Source organism: Barbatula barbatula, assembly GCF_947034865.1.
Source record: "Barbatula barbatula genome assembly, chromosome: 3".
NCBI lineage: Eukaryota > Metazoa > Chordata > Actinopteri > Cypriniformes > Nemacheilidae > Barbatula > Barbatula barbatula.
This window is the reverse complement of record NC_136764.1, coordinates 3051020-3066170: the sequence shown is the minus strand read 5'-3', so window position 1 is coordinate 3066170 and position 15151 is coordinate 3051020. Positions and strand designations below refer to the sequence as shown.

The 15151-nt window shown below is 37.7% G+C and overlaps 1 protein-coding gene and 1 long non-coding RNA gene across 2 annotated transcripts in view; both read left to right on the top strand.

Annotated features, from left to right (window-relative positions):
• The window catches only part of LOC306891684 (NLR family CARD domain-containing protein 3-like), a 41770-nt gene extending 29788 nt beyond the window's left edge, over positions 1–11982 (top strand). The window contains exons 11-15 of the mRNA XM_079452152.1: positions 1228–1314; positions 1720–1893; positions 7931–8104; positions 9087–9260; positions 9385–11982. Coding sequence (XP_079308278.1) covers positions 1228–1314; positions 1720–1893; positions 7931–8104; positions 9087–9260; positions 9385–9397 — 622 coding nt within the window. The 3' untranslated portion in view covers positions 9398–11982. The remainder of the gene's footprint in view (positions 1–1227; positions 1315–1719; positions 1894–7930; positions 8105–9086; positions 9261–9384) is intronic.
• Positions 11983–12108: 126 nt separating this feature from the next.
• LOC306891737 lies at positions 12109–14892 on the top strand. Its single transcript, XR_013786390.1, has 4 exons — positions 12109–12181; positions 12256–12332; positions 12557–12643; positions 13389–14892. It is a non-coding gene; the product is annotated as an uncharacterized lncRNA (long non-coding RNA).
• The last annotated feature ends 259 nt before the right edge of the window (positions 14893–15151 follow it).

Genomic DNA, 15151 nt, shown 5'->3' with positions numbered 1-15151 from the left:
ATCTGTGACATCCAGATAATCCAAAAAGATTCACCTGAACATCTAACATACAAGAAATATACAGCAGTGTAAAATATGAAGATGATCTTTAATGAGCATCATTATACACACTTTGTTTCACTGTTTTGTCTGAATGCTGTAGGGCAGGGGTCTTATATTCAAGTTCCTAGAGGTCCGGTCTTTATAATTTCTTCCAACAATAAACCAGACAATGTTTTCTGAAAATGTATAAATATTTAATAAATTAAGCCCCCTTGTGTGTATATATACGATCTTTCATCAGGACATTTATTTCATATTTTGATATGCACAGTATGTATCTATGTATTGTAGGATCTGTGGCGAGGGAAATGTCCTCTTAATAGAAGTCTGATAATTGATATCTGTCAATATAAAACTACTGACAACATTCAGACAACAAATGTAATGTAACTATTAAAATGCTCTCATCATAAACAGAAAACTAATTTACTTACTAAATAAGCCTTTTCATGCCCTTCATACCAGAACTTTAAATCATTTCACTATTAGATCCTTGTTCATTACAAAAGCAAAATTTATTTCACTGTTTTCTACATAAAATCATGAAATTAATGCTTGAAATTAATATTTGATGCTTGTTATAATAAGTTAGATATTGAGACTTTAATTTGGGTTTTCACAGGGTCACAAATGTTTACATGCTGATCAATAATGCTAATACTCAATATAGATAAAAAGGTTGTGGTTCATAAAATATCACAAATCTGGTGGAAAGGTTGGAGACTTTTAGCAAACAGTAAACAGACTGACAGATAGAAATCCTTTAAAGTTGCTGTATTTAGTTTATTGTTGTGAGTCTATTGACCTGCTCTGTGTGTCTGCACTACTGTTGTTAACATGAACACGTGTCTGCTGCTCTTCATGCGGCGTGTCTTTGGTGGAGAGAAGCAGCGCACGCGGATCAGAAAGGGTTGACCTCTGACCCCGCTGTCTGCACTTGGGTTCTCTGTCCTTGTTCCCTCAACACGTTCCAGACACCTTGATGCTTCATACGATATCCTGAAACATAGAAATGAGATCAGAAGTGATCATTAAAGATCCATCTGTTAATGCTTTGACTGTTATTCATCTCTGTGGCAAGAGCAGCGTTATTCACATCAGAAAGATCCATCATGCAGTCAGAAAACAGTCATAAGTGTCTTACTAACATTGTGACTCACTGTTATCTTGTTATTTCTCTTTCAGTCTGAGTGACAATAATCTGAAGGATTCAGGAGTGAAGCTGCTCTCTGATGGACTGAAGAATACAAACTGTAAACTGAAGACATTACAGTAAGAAAATCCTTAAAGCAATAAAGTTAAACATGTGTATGTATTATGTAAATGAAGGTCTTCATAAGTTTATCAGAATCATCTTTATATGTAAGAGACTCAACAGTGACTGTCAGTCAATGACTCTCTGTTGATTCAGATTCATACAGAATTATCACCAAACTGAGATCATTTTAATAACTAACTTGAATATATTAAACTATTCATGATATTATTGTGATTTACAATAAATTAATTTATTATGTGTATCTTGTAAAAAGGGACATAATTTGATACATTTGATGAATAATAATATATGAATAATAAAAATATATTAAAGTATAATTAACTATATTAAATAATTGTACTATTAATTATTGTCTAAATGTTATTATCATTATCTCATTTATTTTCTTCTCTCTTCAGTCTGTCTGGTTGCAGTATTGGATCTGAAGGTTTTGTTGCTCTGACTTCAGCTCTGAGATCAAACCCCTCACATCTGAAACAACTGGATCTGAACTGTAATAATCCAGAAGATTCAGGAGTGAAGCTGCTCTCTGATCTACTGAAGGATCCACAATGTCAACTACAGACACTACAGTGAGTTACTGATCAAATTATCATTTTGTTATAAACTCACTTTTTTTAATAATCACAAGTGACTGTCGAGTATTTTTGTTGTTTGTTTTGCTGTTTCACTCTTGTTCTTGTGTAAATTTGATGTAGTTGACAGTGGCGGCGTTTCAACAAAACCTCGGTAATGTCAATTTCCTCCGGCCAAACAACAGCGATATTCCTAAGTAACGTCACCATAAATGATACCACATCATATCTAAATGTAGCACGAGGGCACTATAAACACTGGATAATTAAGATGCCCGATCAACGTCCCCTGACTACGCCACCCTGAATCCCTCACAGGGAGAGTGAAGTTAAATTATAGACACAGATTCATTGTAACAGAAGGAATAGAGACGAGTTTCTTAAATAGAACAAAATTCACAATTTATTGACAGACATCTTATAGAAAAGGACACGCCCTATTAATCACCATTGGAGCAGTAATCTTAAAATAGAGAACACCAACTTTAAGAGACGAAAAAAAACCCAAAGACAAACTAGCGGACACTCGAGGAGGACTGACCGTCCACTGGCATGGGCCCACACTATTGCCCCTGTGATATTCACCAGTACACGTAAAAATAAAAGGCGCACACACGCGCACACGCACAGCTCAGGAAGCGGACCATTGTAGTTTAAATAGCCCTGATGCAGACTAGAAGAGTAACCATACCCAGCCGTACTAGACAGGTCACAATATTAAATTATCAAAACAACCTTAACCAGCAAACCCCCCAAAAAAGAAAAAAAAGGTACATAAAACTGAAAGGGGAGGAAAGACAGCAGTGGCAAAGAAACTGGAATATTCAAAAATAGACCAAATGTTACATCAAATAAATATAAAATCATCTAAACATCAACTAGGCTACACAAATAAATATATATTGCCAGTCCCCCAGCTAAATCACTCCCAATACATGAAATCATTCATTCTAACTATATACAAGGAAAGGAGGATAACAGCCTTCAAACAAGGCGCGCAGGGACCCGTTTCAGAAAGCAGGGTAAGTGCAAACTCAGAGTAAGTTAACCCCAGAAAACGGGATACTCTGGGTTTTCAGTTTCAGAACGCGAGGTATATCAAACCCGTGACCGCGGGGTAAGTCAAGCCCGTTTCAGAAATCAAGGTATATTATACTTAGAGTGAGTAACCATAGTAACATGCTCTGTGAACCTAACCTGGTCGGGAGCAGGTTTTATTCCACTAACCCGAGGTTTGTTTCAATCTCCGCCCCTTTTAGAAGCGCGAGTGGTGTTGAAATTGCCTTCGCCGTTTGTTTTTTCAATCGTTTTCCTTAATCGCGCACAAGTTCGTAACACAGACATTAAATGTCCGTTTATTCAGGAACCCGTAGACGAGGAAGCTGCATTAATACAGAGAGAGTTACATTTACGTCGGGAGAGAATATATGGTGAAGCCACGTTTGGATGTTTTATCATATCCGGAGGATTCTTTTATTTGAGCGGCACAGTTTTTCTTTACAGTCCATTAAATATATTCATAATCTGCTTCATCCTTACATCACAAACCTCACTCGTCGTGGCTGCGCTCTTACATCTGAGCAGATTCTCTGTATGGCTTTACGTTTCTTAACTAATGGAAGCTTTCTTTATAACACCGGGGATGCAGAACACGTTAGCAAGGCAACTGTATGCAGAGCAGTAAGAAAAGTGTGCATCGCTCTCAAGGACTTTATATACATTTGTGTTAAGTTTCCTGTGAGAGTCATCAAAGAGGAGTTTCATAAGATTGCAGGTGAATGGTGAACGTCTTTCTGAATAAGCTGATCAAATAAATGTGGTCTTGCTGCCAACTCTAATAATTCAAATACCCTTTAGGATTTCCCAATGTGATTGGGTGCACATTTAAAAGGTCCCACTCGCCCCGTTCTGTTCTGGCTTCGAACTGCCGTCGGTCAGAACGAGAGACGGGCGCTCTAACCACGAGCCTAACGACCGCAGTCCCTATTGCGTCTCTCGCTAGAGCATCTCTAGCTGGCCTCCATCTCTAGCTGGCCTCCACAGCCGGAGCAGGGGCAAGCATGGCCAGTTTTTTGTCTTCTACAGCCACAGTGCTCGGTTCTCATATACTCATAACTTTCAAGGCCAGTTTATTAAATATATCAAACATTTCCCAGTCAGGCATCCTACTACCAAGAGCATTTAAACTCATCGGACTGAATGATGTTTTTAAATTTTATTCTCAGCTGCTGCCATGTTCTTTTTATTGCAGAAGGATTGCACCTACATGACAAAAAATCGTAGGTATATATGTTTATATATACATATATATATATATATAGTGCCTCCAATTCGACTGGCGAGAAATAAACGGAGCGCTTTTTGTCACGTGCCGTTGCCATGGTGAATCGTGTTATCTTCGCTCAATTGATGATGGCTTTTTAAAGCCGCGGTGAACACGAGTAACCTCGGGTGAACTTACTCAGAGTGGATTGAACTCATTGAAACCAGCTGTTCTGAAACAGAAAACTCAGAGTAGCGATTATCTGAGTAAATCAACTCAGAGTTCATATTTTAACTCAGTGTTTCTTGAACCTCCTTATTGAAACGGGTCCCTGGTGTACTAAAGTGTGTACATCACTTTAAAGCCAATAAATACTGAATGAGTGAAAGTAGCAACAATGATAACCTTCTTGAGTCTCAACCAGCAAACAAAGCCCATGCAAACAACTGCTCCTCTGGGGCCTCATTTATAAAACTGTGCGTAGGAACCTTACTAAAAGTGTACGTACGCACAAAAGCCAAAAATAGCGTACGCAAAAAAAAAATCAGATTTATAAAACTGTGCGTACGCACAACTGCAAGCAATTTTCACTTTATAAATCACAGTCTACCTGATAATTTGCGCACGTGAAAAAAATCGACATCCCGCCCTCAACCCGCCCCTTTTCAACCATATATAGCACATGCAAATCACCTCATGAATGGCCGTGCATCTTAATGAGCAAGAGGTTCTGTATGCGTGATAATAGCAGCAATGGAAACTAAGGGGAAAAAGAGAAATTTCACAGACACAGAAACAGAGAGGTTCTTGTGACTGAGGTGGAGGAAAGGAAATTTATTTTGTTTGGTAGCCATAGTATTGGCGTCACGAACAACTTGCACATTTATGTAATGCACGTTTCGATTCACATAAATGTACTCGTCCTCATGTGGAGATCTTATAGCAATATGAGTGCAGTCAATTGCACCGATTACATTTGGGAATCCGGACATTGCTGCAAATGGCCTTTTGATATTGGCCTGTTCCCGAATAGTGTAAGGAAACTTTATGTATCGATTTGTCATTTTAATAATCCCTTTCAAAACAGCAGGCATAAGGAGCTCAGTGATGGCTGTGAAATCCCAGACTTATGTCAAATTAACAGAATTATAAATTTCCAAATCAAGCTTTGCGCATGAAAAAAATCCCGGTTGCCAAAAATCCTAAAATTGACAGGACTTGTGATGGTACCGGGATGGCGCGGTTTCGTGTAGTTTGCCTTTGTAATGTTGGCCCCAATTCAGCACACAGATCCAAAAGCATGGCTCTAGGGAATCTAAATCGGCTTATTAGTCAGTCATCATCGTGGGCTGGAAAATCTTCGCGGTCTCTAAACACCCTTTCCCTCCTAAGTCTGCCATTGGCATAGTCCTCCAGCAATGCCAGCGCATCCATCATGTCGTAGATGGGGTTTCACCGTAGTATTTATGTTTACAGCGATCACATTAAAGCCTTTACACCTGTCATAGCAATCAGACAATGAGTGGTAAACCCATACGCCCACCCTTAGATCATTAGCAAATGAAAGTAAAATAAATTAAATTGATGCACTTTTATTTGATAGATTATTACCATTTATTTATATAAATTGGAATTGTGGACATGCATGTTTTATGATTAGGACGCATAATGAGGGTTGAAAGTGATTAGTATGTTTATGGTTATATGGATAGGTCTATATGCGCAACTTTTCAAGTTCAATGTGTTTAATTTCATTAATCTACCGTCAATCCCTCAACTCACCATCAGTGTCGCCAAACTGCTTAGTCTTCAAAATGTGCGTACGCATGGGTCACAGTTTGCGTGGATGTGCGTATATTTTCACGTCAAGTTTTTCTTTATAAATCCCACCTTTTGCGCAGGAACTGGCGTACGCATGTTTTCAGCCCCGTTTTGTGCGTACGCAAGCTTTATAAATGAGGCCCCTGGTCTTATAAAGCACCTGGGAATCTAATCATGTGCACAACTCCGCCCCTAAGGAAATGCTCTTAAAGGGGCCCTGTCACTTTCCCTTCTACACAAACAAATCGTTCACAAGATCGAAAACACTGAATGAATGCATGAACATGCACAGAGACTTACAGATAACAAACACAAACCCTCATATCCATTAAAATGTGTTTTTAAAGCTCTAACTCTGCAGCAAAAGTGCGACTCCAGCAAATATCTACTAAAGCATCTGTCATTTATACTGTGTGTGACAATCGCTTCAAACCCACAGACAGATGTTTCATAACAACCACACGACCACGTTCATCAGGTACGAGTCTAAAATAAACACCAAACATTAAATGAAATGAACAGCAAACATTATTAAATATAAAACATGTCTCACCTTGTCACAGTGAAGTTTATTGTTATTAAGCAGCGGCGAGGTTGAAGCTAAATCTGTGACATCCAGATAATCCAAAAAGATTCACCTGAACATCTAACATACAAGAAATACACAGCAGTGTAATATTTGAAGATGATCTTTAATGAGCATCATTATACACACTTTGTTTCACTGTTTTGTCTGAATGCTGTAGGGCAGGGGTCTTATATTCAAGTTCCTAGAGGTCCGGTCTTTATATTTTCTTCCAACAATAATCCAGACAATGTTTTCTGAAAATTAATAAATATTAAATAAATTAAGCCCCCTTGTGTGTTTGTATATATATATATTATCTTTTTTTATGTAGTGAAGTGAAGTGGGTGGCGCCCTCTCTGCGTGTGTTGACTCCGCCCTAGAGGCTTGTAGTTAATCAGCGTCTCATTCATCCGGGTATATTAAGGTGTCTGTTTTGGACATGGGGTCAATGTGCTGCGCTGTGTTTATCTACCGCGTCACTATCAGTCTGGTGCCCTGGCTAGAGGTGCTGGGCTGTTTGCGGATAAGCACACGTTGTGCTGAGTGTTTGGGTCGGATTGGGACTTCCATGGCTGCTGTTCTGTTCCTACTATTCTAACATTTTGTTTCTATTGTTTTGTTTCATTAACCTGCTGAGTGCAGTTGTTATGTGAGCACACTTCAGCCTTGTTGAGTTATTTTGCTTTTATTATGGTGTGATTATTTCACTTATTATTTTCACTTATTAACCACATTTGGAAGACTGTTCCATCGGGAAGGAGTTGTGAAGGAGAATGAGCATGAAAGTGATTTTCTGCCCTTATGAGAAGACAATACAAGATGCCGCTGGTTTGCTGAACGTAGGGTTCTTGATGGGGTGTAGGAGTGTAGTATGGTGTGGAAGTATGCCGGCGCAGATCCTGTGATAGTCCTGTAGGCAAACATCAGTGACTTCAACCGGTAGCCAGTAGAGAGAGATTAAAGGTGGTGTCACATGAACCCTTTTGGGCTGTTTTGAACCAGGTGAAAGCCTTTGCAGGAAGACCAGTAAGGAGAGCATTGCAGTAGTCCAACCTTGAGATCACCAGGGCCTGGACAAGAAGTTGTGCCGCATTCTCCGTGAGATAGGGTCTAACCTTTCGGATGTTGAATAAGGCATATCGACAGGATCACGTTGTGATTATTTAGCTTTCATTGAAAATAAATGAGATTTTTTTTAATATTTGTGTCTTTCTCTTGGAACATTGTTATATGTATTACATTTGTGATACGGTGAGACTTTAAGTATCACATGAACCTTGTGTCAGCATTATTCAAATCAGAAAGATCCATCATGCAGTCAGAAAACAGTCATAAGTGTCTTACTAACATTGTGATTCACTGTTATCTTATTTCTCTTTCAGTCTGAGTTTCTGTAATCTGACAGAGAAAAGTTGTTCATCGCTGGCGTCAGTTCTCAGATCAAACTCCTCAAGTCTGACAGAACTGAACCTGAGTCACAATAAACTGAAGGATTCAGGAGTGAAGCTGCTCTCTGATGGACTGAAAAATACAAACTGTAAACTGAAGACATTAAAGTAAGAAAATCCTTAAAGCAATAAAGTCAAATGTATGTTTGTATCATTAATTCAATGGAGGTCTTTATATAAAGATGATTCACATGAACTTTTATAATGTTGTTGATCATAGTAAGAGACACAACAGTAGTTGCGTTGCCATTACCCTTCAAATTGCACATGAGGTGTTTTTCAGGCAATACAATAAAGGAACATTTAGCTAAACTGCCATGGGAACACTTGTCACGTGGCATAAGTCCTTGTTCATGGTCCGGTCCACTGTATGTATTGGTTCATTTACCCAGTGTTTCGTGTATGGTTATTTTTGCCCCCCATGTGGGAAGTGGTTGTTTTGATATTTAGTTTGGATAGTGTTCTTGTTTATTAAAGTCTATTTGTTAACCCCTTCATCCCCGCTGCCTTGCACTTGGGTTCTTCCACACACGTTCCACGATCACGACAGTATAAATCTCAATTTAGAAAAATTGACCCACAAGACGGGTTTTGTTTTCCAAGGTCACATATGATAATGCATAAAAACTAATGAGTGTGCAGTATGGAGCTTTATTAGGAAAAGTGAGTAAATATAAAATAGCGCAAAATACAGGCATTTCTCATCCCTCTCTTTCATAACAGTAGATGACATCATGCACCTCTAAAGTTGGTTCCCAACCCACCAAAACACCTAAAGAAGATTGAATGACTTATTGCAGGAAGAAAACAACACACTTCAGTTGCATAAAATTGTTAAATGGAAACGCTGTCATTTATTTTAATCAAATTAGTTTTTTTAATATCGCTTACAGTTTTAATATTGCAAAAATCTGTAATGGAAACCCGGCTACCTAATGCTACTTTCTGTGAGAAATAACTGAGACACTTTAACAGAAAACATACTGTTATAAATCTTTAAACAAATAACCTGAATATTATACTGAACTATTCTTGGTATTATTCTAAAAATGACATTAATTTATCTCATTAAATTTTCTTCTCTCTTCAGTCTGGCGTTCTGCAGTATTGGATCTGAAGGTTGTGTTGCTCTGACTTCAGCTCTGAGATCAAACCCCTCACATCTGACACAACTGGATCTGAGCTTTAATAATCCAGAAGATTCAGGGGTGAAGCTGCTCTCTGATCTACTGAAGGATCCTCACTGTAAACTACAGACACTACTGTGAGTTGTTGTTGTGTAAATTTGGTTTTGTAGCAATACTTGTGGATAAAATAAATCTGAAATGTCTTAAGATAATAAATGTGAGGAGTGTATTTTAATATCTGATCTCTCTGATGTTTTACAGTATTGAGTGTTGAAGGTATCAATCGTCTTCACACCGTGATGTTGCTACAAGGCCAATAAGCAGATCACAGCCGGCATCAAAGTTTGTTTTGTTCTTGGACATGAAAATCTGTGCTGGGAAATAATCAATGTGTAAAAGAATCCAACTGAATGAATTCAGAACATGCACAGAGACTTACAGATAACAAATCCAAACCCTCATATCTCTTGAAATGTGTTTTCTAAAGCTCTACTGTTAAAGTAAACTATTATAATTTAAAAATTTTGGCATATATCATTAGTAAAGACCAGGGGCCTCATTTATAAAACTGTGCGTAGGAACCTTACTAAAAGTGTACGTACGCACAAAAGCCAAAAATAGCGTACGCAAAAAAAAAATCAGATTTATAAAACTGTGCGTACGCACAACTGCACGCAATTTTCACTTTATAAATCACAGTCTACCTGATAATTTGCGCACGTGAAAAAAATCGACACCCCGCCCTCAACCCGCCCCTTTTCAACCATATATAGCACATGCAAATCACCTCATGAATGGCCGTGCATCTTAATGAGCAAGAGGTTCTGTATGCGTGATAATAGCAGCAATGGAAACTAAGGGGAAAAAGAGAAATTTCACAGACACAGAAACAGAGAGGTTCTTGTGACTGAGGTGGAGGAAAGGAAATTTATTTTGTTTGGTAGCCATAGTATGGCGTCACGAACAACTTGCACATTTATGTAATGCACGTTTCGATTCACATAAATGTACTCGTTCTCATGTGGAGATCTTATAGCAATATGAGTGCAGTCAATTGCACCGATTACATTTGGGAATCCGGACATTGCTGCAAATGGCCTTTTGATATTGGCCTGTTCCCGAATAGTGTAAGGAAACTTTATGTATCGATTTGTCATTTTAATAATCCCTTTCAAAACAGCAGGCATAAGGAGCTCAGTGATGGCTGTGAAATCCCAGACTTATGTCAAATTAACAGAATTATAAGTTTCCAAATCAAGCTTTGCGCATGAAAAAAATCCCGGGATGGCGCGGTTTCGTGTAGTTTGCCTTTGTAATGTTGGCCCCAATTCAGCACACAGATCCAAAAGCATGGCTCTAGGGAATCTAAATCGGCTTATTAGTCAGTCATCATCGTGGGCTGGAAAATCTTCGCGGTCTCTAAACACCCTTTCCCTCCTAAATCTGCCATTGGCATAGTCCTCCAGCAATGCCAGCGCATCCATCATGTCGTAGATGGGGTTTCACCGTAGTATTTATGTTTACAGCGATCACATTCAAGCCTTTACACCTGTCATAGCAATCAGACAATGAGTGGTAAACCCATACGCCCACCCTTAGATCATTAGCAAATGAAAGTAAAATAAATTAAATTGATGCACTTTTATTTGATAGATTATTACCATTTATTTATATAAATTGGAATTGTGGACATGCATGTTTTATGATTAGGACGCATAATGAGGGTTGAAAGTGATTAGTATGTTTATGGTTATAGGTCTATATGCGCAACTTTTCAAGTTCAATGTGTTTAATTTCATTAATCTACCGTCAATCCCTCAGCTCACCATCAGTGTCGCCAAACTGCTTAGTCTTCAAAATGTGCGTACGCATGGGTCACAGTTTGCGTGGATGTGCGTATATTTTCACGTCAAGTTTTTCTTTATAAATCCCACCTTTTGCGCAGGAACTGGCGTACGCATGTTTTCAGCCCCGTTTTGTGCGTACGCAAGCTTTATAAATGAGGCCCCAGGTGTTACTATCTGGAGGATTCCTGCTTTATTTCTCACCCTGAGTGTGGTGTTACCGGATCATTCCTCATGAAGATAGGGGGGTTCCGTTCTCTAACGCTTCCCTTCGTGGGTATGAACGTGTTTCAGGAGGTAAGAGGGAATGACCTAACAGAGTAACACCCTGCTTGTAGGTCTACGGATGGGGTGCGTATCATAAATAACAGGGGGTTTCTGCACTCTTTTGGGCAGCGTTGATGTTTTGTTTCCATTCAGTGTCATATTCAGTCAGATCCTTACATTCTTTTAGTCCTTATTTTGGGTTTCAGTGCATTTTGGTTTGTGTTTTTTACATGTTTGGTTCATTTTTGTTTGCAAAATTTGGTTTTCTCGAATTATTTTTTTTGTTCATTTATGATTGTATTTCTTTGTTTTCTTTTCACTGTTTTTGTATATTATTTGTGAAACCAGCATACACAAGAGCTGTAAGCACTGTATTTAATTCAGCACATGGAGCAATGCTATGAGGGCATTCTGCTCTTCTAAAGTGTTCTGTTGAGACCCTGTTCTCTTTGGGTTCTTGTTTGTTTTATCCTCGTAATTTCTCTTTTTTTAAATACAGTTTGATTTGTGTTTAAGTGAAGTGGTGATTTCCTTTATCAAGTTTAATTGTTTTTTGTGGTAATGAATGAAATGGTGTTTGTGTTATTTCTTTATCCACTTAATAAACATATTGTACTTTATTTCTCTGACTGAGTAACTTGAACCTGTGTTTGTCCTTGCGGGAAGAAACTCTAGTTTAACGTTAATCTTTGTGTAACCCAGGTAAAATGTGGTGCTTAAGACAAATAAATATATAATGTTATATTCTAATTCGTTATAGTTTTCATTAAAAAGTTGAAACGATGTGTTAACAAACATTGTGAATAAATTATCTATAAATAAAATGTATGATAATTGAGCACAGAACATGTGACGTACGTGAGTTGTGTATGACGTAAACGGATGACTCACGGGAGTTCGAGAGACGCGCTGAACACGACACGAGTGATGCAGATGGGATTCAAAAGGTTTATATTGTTTAAATCGTTATAAGTAACTTTATTATACTTACTTTATGGTTAATGATGATGGATCATTTTAGAATGATGATTGCTGATTTAATCGCGGATGTTGGCCGATTATGATGCTCTGAATCTGAACTGTTACTCTCAGGATTTGGTGAGTTTTTATGTTTCACTCCATATTGTTCAAGTTGTAAAGATCGTTTGCATAACTTCTGAATGTTTATGATTTATTTTGAAACGTTAAGCGATTAGCATGGATGAATAGTAATTTGCACATCCTCAATCTGTCATGAAAGTTGAGATGGATGTTTCAAATCTCAGTTTAAAGAAAATAAGTTATAAAGAAATAATGTTAATGACACAGTTTTGGTAAAACAGTGCAGGTTTATTGTTTGAGTTGGAAAATTCTCCTATGGAATTGAGATGGCGAGCCACCTGTGGCGGATGTCGATGATCCTGGGTCGGGTCAGTTTATCTTTTATTTATTGGAATGTGCATTCTTTACTGAAATCAAAAGACATTCATTTGGGTTTAATAAACTTTATTTAACTTTCGTTTAGATTTAAGTGTATGTTCTCTTTAACGTTTAGTTTGCTGAATGTTTGCTTACCGATCTCTTTGTTTGCTTGACTGTTATGGCTGAGAAAAAAAAAAAAGACTGTTATGGCTGAGACCGGTGAGCTGGTGTACCGTCTAAAGGGGTCCGGGCGGAAATGTCGGATGTATATATATGGTTCCAGCCAATGATTGGGCCGCAACCATCCCGGTTTCTACCCTGGGGTACTCCATGGACTATTTCAATGATTTCTTCCTTGTTTAGAAATGGGAAGTTAATTTATGAGTGAAGTCGTTTGACTGTGCTAATTGAAGTGCTTGTGTGTGTTTATTTTGATGTTTTCATATTTGTTTGTTGTGTATAATGGCCATTATGTGTTATGTATTCTCCTTTTTGTAGTAATTGGTGCTGGCCACCAATATATAAGTTGGTTAGTTGTGTTTGTAGGGAGGTTGGTCTGGATGAGAACAGGTCCTGTAGTCCCTAGACCTCTAGAAATGTTTAAGAGGCACATGCAGTGACTCGTGTTTTTCGATCAATGGTTTTGTCTTCCTTTTTTTCTGGTTAATACTTTGGTTTACCTCAGTTGGGCTAACATTGGTTTCACTTTGATAACCCCCATGCTGTGGAAAATAACCCCCTAATCATTTACAGAAGCCTGCTGTCTCCGTGTTCTTCCTTTATTGGTCACCTCCATCACACCACCCAACAAGAGAAAGAGATCTGAATGCTGAAATCTAAGCCTGTGCAAATACACCTGCTGTGTCACGAGGACCCTTTTTCCGTTGTGCTATAACCTCAACCCTTCTTCAGTTGGGAGGACATTCTTTTCCACTTTGCACTGGTAGGACTGAACTGATTTCACTCACCACTGGACTCTATTAAAGAACTTTCTGGACGGTGTTCGGAAGACAATTCAGACAAGAGTATTGTTCACTAAATATTGTTGAATGTAAATCAGATGTACATTTTGGATTTTTATCAGTTTGATACGTTTCAGTTGGGTTTAAATGTGGTTACATGTACCCTGGTTTAGGAAATGATTTGGTTGTCTAACCGTATAGGAGGTTAAAACTAAAAGCTAATTTGAATAAAACTCTAAATTGAAGATCAGTGAATCTTAAAAGCTGTTCAAAATCAAGATCAAATAAGAGTTGTGCTGTACTCGATAACTAAACAAGGATAAACTAGATTATATAGGTTCAACTGTAGAAGGATAAATTGCCGTTTTAAGAGAATAAACCAAAGACAACACCGATAACTCATATTTTTCTGTATACATTTTTTGTTTTCTTGTATTGTTTTATTTTCAAACTGATTCATGTTGTTTACGTGATATTCAATCACAATATATATTTTCTTTGAGTATTTTACCTGTTGTGTGATTTATTTACTGCCAGTATTTATTCTGTCCTCCACTAAACTGGTCCATTGCTCAAACCTACATTGCTGCACTTGTTACATTTGGGTGAAAGTCGTATGTAGTCAATTGTTCTTTGTGCTGTTACACGAGCTCTTCGGTTACATAAACATCTCAGTTTCTGACGCGGATTACATCTGAGGAATCACTTGATAAAGGGAAACTTCACCCAAATTCTGTCATTTACCTTCGAGTTGTTCCAAATCTGTACAAAGAATCCTGAACAGACAGATTTTGCCCCCAATGACTTGAGTTGTGATAACATTCCTCTCCAAAGTATTTCATTCGACAAAATGTGTTTTTGTTACGTTATAAATACGTATTTTCACAACGTGACAGAAGTTACTTTTACGTTACTTTTAATTCACACTGGAGCGTTTAATAACGTTTTCTTCACATCTTGTGGTCCGTTTTGGTCTGTTATTCACCCAAACCTGTGAAGCATCTTTTTGAATATGACTAAATGTTTGTCACTGTCCTGCTATGTCTGTCTTTTATGGATTCACTGTGAAGTGTCGTAAATATTCAAGATATAAAGAAATAGACATTGAAGAGTTGCGAGAGTGTATTAACTTATCAGAGTAAGAAATCTCCAGCAATGACGGGCTAACCGGTGATTTTTATAAGACTTTCCAAAGAACTTTCACCCTTTTTACTATAGTATTTGAATAAGATATACAAAATTGTAAATTGCCTGTTTCAATAAAACAAGGAGTTATAACGTTGATTCCCAAACTTTATAAAGACAAGTTATTCATTGAAAATTCAAGGCCTATATAGTTTGCTAAATAATGACAGTAAAGTGTTTGCAATGATTTTAGCTAGAAGACTAAAGCAAGGTGTAGACAAAAGAGAACAGTAGACTAGTCTTAGATATGATTGATTATAATCACTTTATAGAGGATGAAAGTTTTATTTTATTTATTGATTTCAATAAAGCTTTTGATACGGTGATTCATAGTTTTATTTTCAAAGTCATTCAGTTGTTTGGTGGAGA